The sequence below is a fragment of the Ammodytes marinus genome (assembly GCF_949987685.1).
Source record: "Ammodytes marinus genome assembly, chromosome: 19".
Lineage (NCBI taxonomy): Eukaryota > Metazoa > Chordata > Actinopteri > Uranoscopiformes > Ammodytidae > Ammodytes > Ammodytes marinus.
The window spans coordinates 18,259,708-18,276,174 of NC_137223.1; the positions used below are offsets into that span (position 1 = coordinate 18,259,708).

Genomic DNA, 16,467 nt, shown 5'->3' on the forward strand with positions numbered 1-16,467 from the left:
ACAAAGCTAAACAATGGGTAAATAAGTGAAAATGAACCTAAATCCTTATTATGTAACCAGACTGTGTTACTACACTGAAAACAAGTACAAAAGTAAATAGAGTTGGGGAACTGCATAAGAAGGTGACAAGGTGAATATTGTGGAATAGCTTTTTATCACAGTTTTCATACGAAAACAGTTTAAGCAGATGTGAATAATTCTTTTAATTTAAGAATTTTAAACTGTAAAGACATGCATGTCTGGGTTAAAAAAAAAAAGACTGAGAGCAATAAATTAAGTTCATTAGCAGGACTGGCCCGGTGATTAATTGTTCACTTGGTCAGATCAGTAGTTCAGAAAGAGGATGCGTTTATCACTTTAATGACATTTTAGCAGTCTTGTATTTGCTCTTTTACGTAATGTTTATTTATCAAGTAAACCTATCTGACCTGAATCAGTGAAAACATGACATCTGTGGGTCAACGTGTTTGCCTCCAGGAAGTACAACCCTCCTCCACTGGAAGACAAGGTGACCAAACTGAAGGTTACCATGGTAGCGTGGGATCGCCACGACGGCACAGTGATCACAGCGGCCAACAATCTGACGCTGAAGGTGTGGAACTCCACCACCGGCAACCTCGTCCATGTCCTGATGGTGCGTAGAGATTCATTGCTTTTTTTTTGGATAGTTGGGTTATACCGAACTGAGCACGTGTTTTACCTTTTGAATGACAAATCCCACTTCATATTTTTGTTGACCTTTTCTCAAAATTTTTTTTTTTTTTTTACAATTTATTTTACAAGACATTTAAAGGCCTACTTCACCGGTTTGAATATGAAGGTGTATTGAATTCTGAGATCCTATGTAGTATAAATGTGCAAAAAAAATTGAAATTGGTTCATCCTAGCCTGAGAAAAGGCAGAAAGAGTGTTTTTTTTAACCCTATATTAATCTTACTGTGACATCACAGTAAGATAAATATAGGGTTAAAAAAAAAACCTTACTTTGTAAATATTACTGTGATTTCTCCTACTGTGACATCACAGTAATATTTACAAAGTAATTTTTTTTTTAACCCTATATTTATCTTACTGTGATGTCACAGTAAGATAAATATAGGGTTAAAAAAAAAACTCTTTCTGCCTTTTCTCAGGCTAGGATGAACCAATTTAAAATATTTTTGCACATTTATACTACATAGGATCTCAGAATTCATTACACCTTCATATTCAAACCGGTGAAGTAGGCCTTTAATCTTATCTCCTGAAAATGACCTAAATGAAACATTGTTAGAAGGGACTTTCCCCAATTGTTGCATTCAAGGTTGTGGGACTTTTGGTAGTTTCATAAAAAGCCAGAAGTAAAAACTAGGGCTGTCAAATTAACACGGGATGCATGAAGGTAGGAAGACATCTTACTTAATTATCCGCAGTGTCCGTGCATTATTTATTTAGTGGGTGCAACAATGTAGGCTAGGTTCAAAACAGTAGTAGGCCATATCTCTCAATCTTCCTCCAATTTTGTTTGCTAGCTGTCTAGCACCCGCCCCGTGTGTGTGTGTATGTGTGTGTGTGTGTGTGTGTGTGTGTGTGTGTGTGTGTGTGTGTGTGTCAATATTTTTGCCTATGAGTAGGCTACGAAATGGTGGCAGTGCAGCGCTGTCTGTTGTGGGAGATGGAAAGTCGTAATTTTTTTGAAAATTCGGCGCTAGTTCATGTATAAAGCTGGCTGAGGGGAGGAGACAGAAGTTACGAGAGACGGAGAGCGAGCGCGCGCGAGAGAGAGAGAGAGAGACAGAGAAACAAACTGTAGCAGGCTATACAGCTGTTTATAAACAGGTATAAAAGTGTCATATAAGTATGCGATTAATTTAGATTAATTAATCACAGAGCCTGTAATTAATTAGATTAATTTTTTTAATCGCTTGACAGCCCTAGTAAAAACCAAAAGTAAATGTGGACATTGGTAAAAAAAAAAAAAAAATTAAAAAGATTATATACATTTGACGATTTCTCGCAGTAAAATAAGCCTTCGTTTGGTAAATGACTCTGGAAACTCTGAGTCACGGGAAGAGTTCAGCACCCTGATTGACACGAAGTATGCATTACTTATTAAAATCACAACGTAAGTCCTTTAAGAAACAAGCACTGGCATCTCTTTTTCATTTGTGTGTGTTTTAATCTAGATGTTGTTTTTGTTGTTGTTGTTGTTGTTGTTGTTCATGGACAGGGTCATGAGGATGAGGTCTTTGTCCTGGAGCCACACCCCTTTGATCCCAGAATCCTTTTCTCTGCTGGCCATGATGGTAACTGCGTTGTATGGGACCTAGCCAGAGGAGTCAAGATCCGCTCCTATTTCAACATGGTGAGACTCGTCTTTCCCCTCCTTAATAACGTTCACCTTCTGTCTCTGCTTTCTTGCACTTCTCACCTCCAGTCTGATATTTCCCCTGTCATTCATTTGCACCTATGTATGGTCGTGGGCATGAGTCTAGGGTGGAGTAAAAATCATAACACCACACTGATGTGCATATGCCGCTGTACACATTCATCCAGTGTGCTAATCGCCCTGGCCACTGTTGTATTTCCTGCTTGTGTCTCTATGGTAACCAAGGACAGCATTAATCTCAGTCTCAGAACAAGTGAGTCATACTCAGTGAGCCGTTCTCAGTGTTGATCGTAGCCAGAGTGAACAGTGCTGTTTAATAACACAAAATGTGTAAATGACCTAACATTTCAATGTTAAAACTGAAAGTGTGTAGCCCTATTGACACAAGGGCATTTACAGAATGGTGGTTAATGTAAAAAGAAAACATAAAGTCAAACAAGTCACTCAGTAATGTTACACAGCAGTATCGGTCGAAAGGTTGCTAATGCTAGCACAACATGCCCAGCAGATGAATTGAACTTGCTTCCCTCTGACCAGGCTCTCTTCTAAAAACACTTGACAACATGTTATGTTAGCGAACATTAGCTAGCCTACAATAAGCTGAATACCTAGTGTAGATAGACGGTTGCCCCAAAATGTCTTGAACCAAATGGGCAAGTATGAATTTATATATCGGCTATTAATCTATTAAGAATGTGTCATTTCTTCTTTTGAAACCGCCTTATTCAGACTTGCCCTTCTACTTTTACATGTGACACAATCTACTTGCTGCCTTAAGCTTCCAACACACCCTCTGCAATACAAAGCTCTGTGGAAGCTGCCCATTCACCACTGTAAACACTGTTTCACCAGGCCAGCTACTACTTCTGCCCATCCCTAATTCAATTACATGGATCTGTTTGCTGGCAAGCAAGACATCCTTCATCCTCTCAAAAGTCAGACAGAGGAGGTTAATATTTGTACTGTCTTATATCCCCATTATACAAAACTTTCTAGGATTGCTCGTCTCGCAACTGGCCAGCAACACTTGCACCTTTCTTGCATTGATATAAGATGATTACGATTGAAAGTTCCTTGATTCAGGTTAAAGTCTGGGTGAGATTTGGAGCTATTTTGAGAGTGAAGGATGCCCACAGAACAAACTGTAGCCTCAGCTGGCTGGCGGTCACAACAGTTAAACTTTTGTCTCCAGATTTTCTGTTAATGAAGTTTCAGTTTCTGCAGATGGTAGTGTCTGCAGTGGATAGGCAACACTGCTCCTACAGTGTATCCAGCTCTATATCTATATCTCTATAAACTGCTGCTTGAATCCAGAAGTGCTGCCAAAAAACACCTGAAAAAATACACAGCAAATTCATAATTAGGCTATTTGTTGAATCATAAATCTTCCTTTTACATATATTATGTAAGTAAAATCCTTGTACTTGTAAGTGAAATTTATGTGGCATAGAAGAGTGCTTTTGATGTTGTGCACTACATTTTGGATTGCCTGTGTCCATGCCATATGACTGCTATAGTTGCATTGAAATACCCCTGCCACGCCAGTGTAACACTGTGATTTACAGTGTAAACTTATTTCCTCATATCTCTCTCTTTCTCTCTCTTTTCCCATGGATAGATTGAGGGCCAAGGGCACGGAGCTTTGTTTGACTGCAAATGCAGTCCAGATGGGCAGCACTTTGCGGCCACCGACTCCCACGGACACCTGCTCATCTTTGGCTTTGGCTCCAGCAGCAAGTATGACAAGGTAAAGCACCAGGCTCACCTTGAATATTCACACACACACACACACACACACACACACACACACACACACACACACACACACACACACACACACACACACACACACACACACACACACACACACACCTGTACATGACACTTAACGAGTCAAGTGAGTGATGTAATAATCACATAGTAACAAATGCCAGTTTTCGCTTCCCAAGAACAGTAGTGGAAATATTAGCTTTCAAGATGTCTGAACGTGAGCAAATGTACCATGTTACTCTTCAGATAGCGGACCAGATGTTCTTCCATACCGACTACCGGCCAGTGATACGGGACGCCAACAATTACGTGCTGGACGAGCAGACCCAGCAGGCGCCCCACCTGATGCCCCCTCCCTTCCTGGTGGACGTGGATGGAAACCCCCACCCAAAGAGATACCAGCGACTGGTGCCTGGCAGGGAGGGCTGCAGGGACGAGCAGCTCATCCCTCAGATGGGGGTCACCTCCTCAGGTACAGAGGAGAGAAACTGAAGAGTGTCAGGTGTAACTCTGCTCCGTGTGGTCTAAAGCAAGGGTTCCCAAACTTTGCCATGCCAAGGACCCCCATATAGCATTCGCCTCTGGCAGGGACCACCCTGTTTTGATTTTTTTTTAATTACATGTAGCCGGGGCGCCCATAGCTCAGTTGATAGGGCGTCCCCCCCAGGCCAAGGCTCCGCAGCGGACCTGGGTTCGAGTCCTGCCCGGGTCGGTTCTCTGTATGTCCTCTCCTCTTTGCCCCATTTCAACACTATCTCCCAATCTGTCTAATAAAGCAAAATAATCTTTAAAAAAAAATACATGTAGCCTAAAGTATGATGACAATTATCAAACATACGTAATTAATTATCAGTCGTTCTTTTGTCTTGTTATTTATGTCTCACTATTCAACAGTAATATTAACATTTTTTTTTCTTATTTATTACATTTGGATATAAAGCCTTTCTTTTTGTATGACGGCTCATACTCATGGCTGTATAAATGATTATGGAAATAACGAGGTCCAAAAACTGAGATTAATAGGGCAGTTCGGTTACTAACCGGTTGCACGTGAACACCCGTAGAAGTGCCTACTCGATTTTTTTTTAATGAAATATTGACACCAAATGACACATATATTACGATATGCAGTGATTCATAATATTTAAAAAATACATCTTAAAATTTCCACACTTTGAAAAACAGTGGTAAGGGACAACAACCCGCTCGTAGCTTTCGTTTGCTTGTACACTTCAGATCAGATCTTTGTCATGCTGATCCAGCTGCTCTCACAGCCCAACACAAATGTTATTAGGCCTGACATGTGCTTAATGAAACTGAATGGATATTGGTATTGAGATGACTAGGGGGAGAGCGCCCTGCCTTTTTTCTCTTTTGAAGTTGATAGTAAAGCCTTGTGACGTGAAGAGCATTTGAACTAGCGGAAGTATGAGTGCATGCAATAAAGCAATGTACACACATACAGTTATTGTAAGACAGTTGTGGTCATTGAAGCTTCTTTTTAAATTGTACCAGCACTGTCTCTATTTCTGTCTGTCTTTCACTTTTCAAGTTTCTCTCTCTGCCCCTCCCTTGTTGTCTGTGTCAGGCCTGAACCAAGTGGTGAGTGAGCAGGCGGTGGACGGTTACAGTCCTCTGGACACTATGATTCAGAGGCTGCAGCAGGAACAGGACCAACGGCGGGGAACCAACGACGCCTCTGCTTCTGTCAACACCAGGGCCAGCAGAGGTACGATCACGGCCGTCACAGGAAAAGCATGTGTGCTGCGGTGTGGGCAGCTTCTTAACGTGGCTTACATGCGATGCTACTTAGTTGTTAGTTTTAGTTTTACTTTTTCACATGCCCTGTAGTAGCAAGGACATTAACAAGTGTTAGTTCAGTGTCTTCTTTGATTTAAGAATACCAACGCTTTCTAAGCGTTTTAATCCAGATATAATTGATTTGTATAATTACCTGAATGGAATAGTACACCACCATGCCATACATTTGTACTAATATTTAATTTATCAGTCACAATAATTACTCTCTAGCATTAAGTGAAATTACTGTATTGTGAGACTCGAACAATATTGGGGCATTTCATATGAAATATGCAACAAACTGAGTTTCCGATTACGCATGACAAGCATTTTGAGTAACTCAGTGAGATTTATAGAGGAAACCTAAAATGTTCCATAATGCTGGCAGGGTTCGACATAACGTATAGCCCGATGGCCCGGGGCCAGTAAAATCTTATGCAGGGCAAGTTGATTGGCCAGTCACTGGCCCGCCCGGGCCAGTGACTGGCCAATCACAGTTCAGTATGTTTTTGTAGACTACATCATGGTTCATTGAAATGCGCGTTGAGAGTCGGAATGAAAGCAGTGTTTATTTAAGACTCAATATAATAAACCTAATATAAAATGTATTTTTTTAATGAAAGGCCAGTGGACAACCGATGCGTGGGCGTTTTGACAGGCGGGGCAACAAGCGGGTGCACTCTCGCTCCGTTGGCAGAGCTGCCTACCGTCCGCCTGCGAGTCGACAAATCAATCGACTCTCTTTGCCCCCTTTCTTTCTTCCAACAGCAGAGGTTGAGGTGCAGAAAATGATAACTGCGCTTTTCCTTTATCTGCCGCCGTAATGTTGCAGTATTTGCATCAAAGCCCCAATGGTAATACAAATGAGAGGCTTTATTTAAACGCTGTGAATGCGTCTCCGGTGATTGTGTCGGTTGTAGACAGAAACCAACGGAGGGACTCGAATCACTGTACAGTCCCTATATTCGCGCAGTTTGGCACTGTGTTTTCAGGCTCGAGACATTCAATCAGATCGCGGAAGTCTTTCCCATTGAAATCGCTAACGGGGAGAATATCCCCGGTTATTATTTTAGCCACAAACCACAGTTCATCTGCGCGGCGGCTCACTCGCTGGCGAGATCACACGGTGAAACGCTGCTGTGATCGGACGAAGGCATTGTGTGTTTCTAAGGTGATTTAACGTCATAGTCTTAGACGAGCGTTTAACTTATGCTGCATATTTTGCACTGCATTGTTTTTTTTATCAATAGTTTGAAAAAATGGTCCCACACCGGACTCTTATGTGAAGCTGACACTTCATGGAGAAGTGACACTCCTGCAGCGCGCTCACGACCAGACGTGAACTCGTACACGGTGAAATCTCCCATTAAAAAAACGGCATAACCCACTGATTTTCGGATTTCTATTCTATTTTTAAAGTCAACTTGAGCGCAAGTGGAAAACCGGTCATTCGGTCGACACATTCACATCCCTAATGCATATAGAGAAAGTAATAAAAACAGCCTACCACACCACAAAGAATGATCAGACCTTCATCTCTTATTTATTTTTTATGTTTGAACATGACTTCTGCAGGTGAACTATTCATTAAACTGCCCAAATTCAAGAATAAAAACAATCATCAAACTACTGGACTTTAAAATACTGGCCCACTCTTTCAACATACTTTCAGTTGTAGGCTTCAAATTCAATATGTTTGCCTGGTTTTATATTATGTGTATGAGCAATATCAACATTTCATATAATTACCTAAAAGAAAAATAACCAAATCTAAAGGGAATATCTATACTGTTACAGTATAGATATTCCCTTTAGATATGGTTATTTTTCTAATACAGGTATTAAAATTATTGACACTAAATTATGAAGAAAAAAAAGTGTGTGCAGGGCCAGTGAAAATATACAAGGGGCCAGTAAAACTCAGATCCACTGGCCCGCCGGGCCAGTAGGAAAAAAAAGTTATGTTGAACCCTGGCTGGTTCCAACTTCCCTAATGTGAAGATTTGCTGCTTGTCTTTGGCTTAACTGAATAGTTTTAGTTGGTCAGACAAAATAAGCTATTTTTTTTTCCAACATTGTATTTATTGATTTTTAACATTTTGCACATACAAAGTCTTACACATTAATCAGCAGGTTTGTACCCTATATTAGCACCAAGGTGTAGGACATAACAAAAAAGATATAAGAAGAAAAGAAAAAAATATATATATATCACAAGTACAACAAGATTTAAATAACGAAAATAAAAATAACGTGAGACCCCTCAATTCAGGCGTCTAACAAACAAAACCAAAAGTATATAACAGACAAACAATAAGTCCTGTAGTATTTCTAATGTTGCAGTCGGGGAATACAAGTAAAATCACATTACAAACTAGTATTCATCATATAGTCACGTGAGTGTTGCAGAGGGCAATTTATTCATCCCCAGGTTCTTCTATCATATGTGCTATGTCTCTCCTCTCCAGAAAACTTATAAACGGACCCCATGTGTTATTAAAGAGTGACTCCTTGCCCTTAATAATGTATGTAATTTTTTCTAAGGGCAGAGTTGTAGATAACTCAGTAATCCATTTATTCAAACTAGGCATGCCCACTTTTTTCCATGACAGAGCGATTATTCTTTTAGCCAACAATATACCAATTTCTAAAAATATGCGGTGTCCTTTCCTAATATTATACTTTTCTGGATATAGGCCGAGTAAGAAAAGTTTGGCATCTAAAGGTATTTGTATTGGAATAATATCCTGGATACACCTCCTCACAGCCTCCCAAAACTTATTAACTTCTTCACATTAAAATAAGCTATTTGAAGCAGGAACCTACAATGGAAATGTTTCAGTATTGTCTTTCTTTTTGTACATGAAACGATTGATCTATTTATTAAGAAAATAATTGGCCACAGCCTTTTCCCATTTGTTTTAAAGCTATAGTTTTTATTTGACCTCAATTCAAGCTGATTTGTGTAATCCGCTATCACTCTTAAGGTACTACTGTAGTAATTGTTTTACATGAAACTTGGAACGCATTGATGAGTTTGGCATATGCATTAACTTTTTAAAGTAAATGAATTAGTTCTCCCTAAACAGATGTATCACTTGAATGCTGTTGACAAATGACTATCACATTTCGTACTGTTTTTGCCACCTCTTTCCCCTTTCCCCTCAGGATCTGTGGGTTCACCCACAGAGGTGCACTCTCCGCCCAACGTGGGTCTGCGTCGCAGCGGGCAGATCGAGGGCGTGCGCCAGATGCACAGCAACGCCCCGCGCAGCCAGATGGCCACGGAGGGAGACCTGGTGGCCTGGAGCCGCAGGGTGCTGGTCCCTGAGCTGGAGGTCCCCTCTGTCGGGTAAAGCATTCACACAAACACACACGCACACACACACACACACACACACACACACACACACACACACACACACACACACACACACACACACACACTGGTTTTGCAGAGAGTAATCTGTCTTTGGAAGTGTGTTAATGCTAATGTGATGACTCTTTGTGTGTGTGTGTGTGTGTGTGTGTGTGTGTGTGTGTGTGTGTTCAATATGTAGGAGACAGGTGAGCTGGCGTGAGGCAAAAGGGGAAGAAGAGATCAATATTTACCAGTCAGAACGGAGGAGACGTACAATCCACTCTCTCCCCAAGGAGAGTAGGGTAAGTCAATGAACACACAGACACACACACACACACACACACACACACACACACACACACACACACACACACTCACACTATTGTTTTACATGAATATGAAGCTTTTCCTCCAATAACCCTAATGACAGAATGTATAGTTTTAATGCAATTTTTTGGTTTTGAATTATTACTCGGCTATTAGCGCTCATGTTGCCCGTTTGCTACAGGTTAATCCCACATCAGAGTGCGTGGTTGACGAGGGGAGGAAGAGTCAGGGCAACCATGGATATCAAACTCGCGCTGCCATGGAGGAGACGAGCCGTCAGAGCGCCGAGGCCGGTGATGAAGACGAAAGCACCTCAGAGGTAGATACAGTTCTTGTTACTGCCTTGTTTTTCCTTTTGTTTTATACTTAAGGGGGAGCTATGTGCTAAACACTTCTCGCAAACTCTGCAGCACAGCACATGCGGGTTTGTCTTCCGAAAGAGATTGCAGTTTCTCTTTTTGTTGGTCTCTGTGTCCATTATTTAAAATGATGTTTGTTTCCAGGGAGAAGTGGAGGTACGGCAAATCAACGGACATTCCTCTGAGGAGGAGAAGGAAGAGGAGGCAAAGGAGCCCTGGCCAGACGACCACAGTAGTTCAAGGTAAGATGCTGTAAAAAAAATAAAAATAATAAAAAATGCTGCTATCTCTGACTGACTTACACACAAGATGCATGCAAATTAAAAACTGTAAACAAAACCCAAGTTGACACACCTGTATATTTAACCTTCTCTCTGTGACGTATTCACAGCGACTACTCCAGCGATTATTCCGACTGGACGGCGGACGCGGGGATCAACCTCGAACCGCCGAAGAAGAGTGTAAAAGTAAAGAAGAAAAGCAGCAGCTCTGAAGAGGACGGAGAGAAGAAGAGGGACGGGAAGAAAGAGAGAAAGAAGGACAAAGTAGACAAAGACGGCGCATTACCAAAGAAGAAGCAGCCAAGGGAGAAGAGGAAGGTTTGTCATCACTAATGGCAAAAAAAAATGCTTCATTGTAACTTCAGGAGTGACGTTACGGTGACTGTTAACCACAGTTATTACCCATGAGCTATTTTCATAAAGGAGTGTTTAGATTAAACAGTACTTAAAAGAAAAAATAAATCATTGCTCTTTATAAGAAGATAAGACAGGGTTCCTGTGCAGTATGGAATTTAATTTCTATTATTTTCCAGGTCTGGAGTATGGAAAATATAAAAGAGAGTATGGAAAATAATTTGTATTTCCAGACTATTGCCCCAACTCTCCAAAAAATCTTTAAAAGGCAACCAAACAAGCTGGCTGGAGTGTGATGACACATCATGTCTGGTTTAGGTGGATGTCCACGGCTGACAGACAAGTCCCACCCATTTGGGAGTTCATTTTAATGTTTGACCTGAAAAAGCCAAAGCCCACTGTCTTTAACTTTGTAGTCGTTAAGCTGCAGGATTCAGTAATGATTGGAAGATAAATGTAGTTTATTGGAAAATATACTGCGAACTTGTCCTCAACAGAAATTCCCTTCACAGAAGTTGCATTGCATGTAAGCATAACGTTTAAATAGATAATGAGAGGCTACTATTAAAGATGGCTCTGAATTAGTCAACCACCTCCTCTGTATGAAAATACAGAATATACCCATCTATTTGGTTCTTTTTCTTTGGCCAGACAATTATCAAACAACATGTTTGAAATGACATCTACTCATTTAGTAGACCACCCTTGGGAGTACAGAATGCCTCATAAGCGAATAGAATTATTAGACTTTAATTTCAAAGAGAAATTATTATCAAGTTAATTCCAGCATAACAATGCAGGCCTACGTCAGGTAGTAGGCTATATTACTAAAATTAAATTCCATACTTTTCCATACTGCGTAGGAACCCTGGAAACAGTTTGCCTTTAACATTAATAAACAACATCTGATCTTCAATAAATTAACCTTTCGTTTTTACTTGCTTTTGAGTTTGGGCAAAGATATTGTCACGTGTCGATGTAAGTTCTCCAAGGGCTGGCTTCAGAACCACTTATTTATATAATAAGCATCTAACTATTTATATTCGGATGTCAAATATAGACTGAAAAATCTACAGAGAATCCTGGAAATTTGAGTATGGAAAAGTATGGAATTTTGAAATGGAAAATGTGTAGGAACCCTGATAAGAAATGTTGCATAAAATGTAAATGCATTTCTTCCAGAGGTCAGAGCTGCAGGAGCAAGGCCTTACTCTGGAGGAGTGGCTTCCCTCTGCCTGGATCACAGACACCGTCCCCCGGAGATGTCCTTACATACCCCAGATGGGAGACGAGGTACATGCCGCCTGTTTCCGTTACAGTGCCCTCACCACATGTGCGCCACATGCCACAACGCAAAACACTGGCTCATGTTTAACATAGCAACAAGCGTAGAAGGTCTGCACTAATTTTAGCAGCCCCGCGAGGCTGTAACACCCGCCACACATAAGGAAATAAGGGGCACACTGATCGGCAATTCCAATCACCAGCAGCTAAAAATGTCGGTTCCGAGAAGTGTTATATTTTTTAAGCAGAGTTGCGAGCCAGAAGATTATACATAATGTGCCAGGAAAAAGAAAAGTTATAGTTATTCTGTTGCATATTATATCTGAAATGTTGTCTGTATGTGTGCAGCTGTACTACTTCAGACAGGGCCATGAAGCCTATGTGGAGATGGCCAAACAGAAAAAGATTTTCAGCATCAATCCTAAGAAGCAGCCCTGGCACAAGATGGAGCTACGGGTAAGGAACATGGTGACAAAGATGGATTTAGGCGTTTCTGAAGGGGGACAGTGCTCTTTAGGTCCCATGTATCTCCAGAGATTTATGTTGGTCTCGCTATATCTTGTGCCCACAACCGTAGTCGAGATGCTCCTCGTACAAATCCCAGTAGAGCCATGTCACAAAAATCAATACAGTTTTCAGACAGAGGAGATACCTGTGTACAGTCACATTAATAACAATGCTTTAAGGACATAAAAGTAAATACAGGAAGTAACGTTTCTGTACTTCTCTGATATAGATGTGTAGCCAGCATCTGATGCCATGTCTAGTTGTGTGATCATTAAACATCCTGATTCCTGACTGATATTTTGGCAGCTTTTTATTTTCAGTAACAATTCTCTGTAAAGGATGCTGAGTAATAGTTAAAAAACATAAATGTATTGCCTCTAGTGTGATGCAATACTTACTGTTACTGCTGCTAACACTCACTCAGCTTACATATTCCCCAATACTGAATAGAAAATAGATAGATAGTGAGTATATTTAAATGAGTTGTTTTTACTTACACCACTTGTTCTTTTCTTTATGGTGTCCAGGAGCAGGAATTGATGAAGATCGTTGGCATCAAGTATGAGGTGGGCCTGCCCACACTGTGCTGTCTGAAGCTTTCCTTCCTGGACCCTGACACCGGCAGACTCACCGGAGGATCCTTCTCCATGAAGTAAGCTCCCCCCTTTTTATTATTGTGTCCCCCCTCTTCTGTTAAGTTTGAGACAGCAATTTATTTTCTTAAATAAATTGACAGTACTCATTAAACATTTAAACAACTCATCTTGACTGACATGATAAAGTTGAGACTGTTTTGGAATGGTAATGCTGGGAATGAGAATTAATTTTGTTGTTTGTTTTATTATTGTGTTGCTTTGTCTCAGTCTTTTTCTTGACATGTCCACTTTTGTATTCATGCAGATACCACGACATGCCTGATGTCATTGACTTCCTGATACTGCGGCAGCAGTTTGACAATGCTAGAAAGAGGCAGTGGAGTATAGGTCAGCCGATTTTGCTTTTGTTGTCTGACTTAGCAAGAAAACGTGTAAAACTTGAAACAAATACCAAATATATGTCACATATGTTTTGTTTTTTTGTAAAGGTCTTAAGCTTCTAATGTGTGTGCAGGTGACAGGTTTCGGTCGGTGATCGACGATGCCTGGTGGTTCGGGACCATTGAGAGCCAGGAGCCATACCAGTCCCAGTATCCTGACAGCCTGTTTCAGTGCTACAATGTCTGGTAAGAACACAGCTCAGATTCACTTTAGGGCTGCAAGAAAAATGGCAGTTTAAAGCGCAAAATCTCGTTCTCACATGGTTCTTCTGTTCTATCTGCATTAGCAAGGTGACCCGTTGGATTCAAAGTTCCACATTTTTTCCAAAGTTGCATCAACAAAGGACGAGACTGCAGAACCTGACCCAAAAATGACACAAAAGTCAGAATTTCATACCTTGCAAAAGATAATTTTAATGCAAGAAATTTGTAACCTTTATTTAACCTCGAAAGATCAATTGAGGGGTGACCCTCTTTTACAATGACGTCGAGTTTGTACAGATACACAATATACAATGAGAATACATAACAAGTTTACACACACACACACACACACACACACAGACAACAACAATTTAAAACATTCAGATCAATTGAATGAAAGAGATAATAGCCTAATTAAAACAGTTACAAGTGTAGGGGGGTTGATTCAAAATAATACTTTTAAATTGGTTAACAGATATGAATGTATTTATTTTAATTGTATGTTGTAGGCTGTTCCAGGAGTCAAGGGCACTATGGCTAAAAGCGGTTTTACCAAGCTCAGACCGGGCATAGGGGACATATAACATGATCATGTCAGTTGAGCGGGTTTGATAAAGCCCATCTGAAATAAGCAGCATTTCTGTCAGATAGAGTGGTAGCTTTCCAGTCAGAGCTTTATATATAAAAATATGCCAATGTGCATCACGTCTCTCCTTAAGGGAGGACCAAGAAATGTATTCGACTCCTTGAAACAAAGCTAAAATACGGTGTGAAAACTTGGGCTGGTTATGTGTACTGTACGCTCTGTTTCTCTGCATCGCAGTGAACCCTGGGACCAGACAAGTTTCAGATTTTTACTTCCCACATATATAGAAATTAAAACTTAAAAAACTAATTTATTAAAATGGTTTACAACAGGGATTTCTCGGCATGGACAGATTTCAGGCAAATGTAGACAAAATAGCTCCTGGTCATTTTTGCCGCTGACGCCTCCCCTCCACAACACCTCATGGTTACAATCACTCAAGACACTTGATGAAATAGCCCTGGATGACAGCATGAATTTGATATTTACAATGATGTCGACTGCCACTGCCCTTTTGTTTTGCGTTGCTCGGCTCTCTCTGTCAATTATATTCCATTTTGAAATATTAATAAGCATAACGTCTGTCTGAGTTATTTTCTTGTGTCAACACTGATTATTATTTGAAAAACCTTTATAAGACAGTGACATCCGCTTTAGAAACATCAATGCTTGCAATACGTCACCTATGCTAAATATATTACAACACAATGCAAGACAAGGATATGACGATGCTGATGATTCATATCAACACTTTTTTTTCTCCTCCAGCTGGGACAATGGAGACACAGAGAAGATGAGTCCTTGGGATATGGAGCCTATCCCCGACGCTGGTAGGTTTCTCCAATAAACCCCAAACTACAGTGCGCACACATTTTGAAATGCTCTTTTTTTCTCTACAAATTCAACATAGTAACATCTTTTATGGATTTTTCCATCAGTTTCTCCTTCAGCCTCTGCTTTACCTCCCCGTGCAGCATCGTTCCCTGACGAGTTGGGACTGAGCGTCCCGCTGGTAGAGGAGGAGCAGAGGGAGCTGCTCTATGTCCCACTGGAAGGGGAATGGGGCTGCGGCACGCGAGCCGAGGAGTGCGACCGCATCATTAAAGCCTTGGACCAGCTGTGTACTCTCGGTATGACGTCACCTTGCTACCCCCCCCCCCCCCCCCAACCACATAACAGTCCACTGACTTAGCAAGGATGAGAAGTTAGGCCACGAGGGCACAGTTCTCATAAAGCAGTGGCAGCGTGACTCCGCCCGCTCTCAGCTCAACAGCGTGAGCACAGCAGGGCCACGACAATCATATGTTAGAAGGAAAACACTGCTGACATGCTGAGCCACATGTCGAGGTGCTCCAATTCACGAAAAATGATGTAATGTCATATTAGGCAGTTTTGTTACTGCAACCCTCCCAGTGGAAAGTTGGTCAGAGGGCTCCCTCTAGTGGCCAACAGCCAGCACAAATAATCCTTCCAGATCTCTCCCTACGCTTCATGCTGCAGTCGGCTTACATCACCGGATTTATTTAACTCTTTTAGCTGCATCTAAATTTAGGTGAGAATGTTCAGAATAAGTGAGAACATTTCAAGTAAAAGGGGATAAATGGTAATTCTTGACATATGCAGGATTTTATTATTTATTTAGAAGGATTATGTTGACGGAACAACAAACTCAACTGACCTATTTCTCTTTCCATCCTGAAACAGTTTTGGTTCAGAGTGTTTTTAAATGTTTGTCTGTTTGAGTAATGAATGATATGTTCTTGTGCGTTCACCTGTCTTTCATCAGATGTGGCAGCGCCGTTTGCCTTCCCAGTGGACCTACAGGCCTACCCCACGTACTGCACAGTAGTGGCCTACGTCACTGACCTCAGCACCATACGCGAAAGGCTGGTTAACCGCTTCTACAGGTAGGCCTCAAATCTAGTTGTGTTTGTGTAATAGACTTGGCAGAACATATAAGCGTGTGTGTGTGTAAGAGAGAGACTTAAATAAACACTCTGCACAATTACCTTTCCATTTCAGACGGCTGTCCTCTCTGATGTGGGAGGTTCGTTATATTGAACACAACGCCCAAGCCTTCAATGAGCCCGGAGCATTCATTGTCACTACCGCCAAGTTTGTCTCTGACCTCATGCTGCAATTCATTAAGTGAGTATGTGATACTGTATCATATTGTCAATTCAAAGGCCTGTATGTTGTTCTAGGAAAACAATGTAAACTGCTCAGCTTC

At 41.1% G+C, this 16,467-nt stretch overlaps 1 protein-coding gene across 1 annotated transcript in view; it reads left to right on the plus strand.

Annotated features, from left to right (window-relative positions):
• The window catches only part of phip (PHIP subunit of CUL4-Ring ligase complex), a gene marked incomplete at its 5' end in the record, with an annotated part of 38,552 nt that overhangs the window by 12,886 nt on the left and 9,199 nt on the right, over positions 1-16,467 (plus strand). Inside the window, 19 exon segments of the mRNA XM_080047670.1 lie at positions 478-634; positions 2,210-2,344; positions 3,987-4,115; positions 4,385-4,610; positions 5,727-5,867; positions 9,107-9,290; positions 9,499-9,601; positions 9,808-9,945; positions 10,130-10,227; positions 10,377-10,584; positions 11,803-11,913; positions 12,253-12,360; positions 12,939-13,063; positions 13,312-13,394; positions 13,522-13,633; positions 15,006-15,067; positions 15,176-15,367; positions 16,024-16,144; positions 16,260-16,385. Coding sequence (XP_079903796.1) covers positions 478-634; positions 2,210-2,344; positions 3,987-4,115; positions 4,385-4,610; positions 5,727-5,867; positions 9,107-9,290; positions 9,499-9,601; positions 9,808-9,945; positions 10,130-10,227; positions 10,377-10,584; positions 11,803-11,913; positions 12,253-12,360; positions 12,939-13,063; positions 13,312-13,394; positions 13,522-13,633; positions 15,006-15,067; positions 15,176-15,367; positions 16,024-16,144; positions 16,260-16,385 — 2,559 coding nt within the window.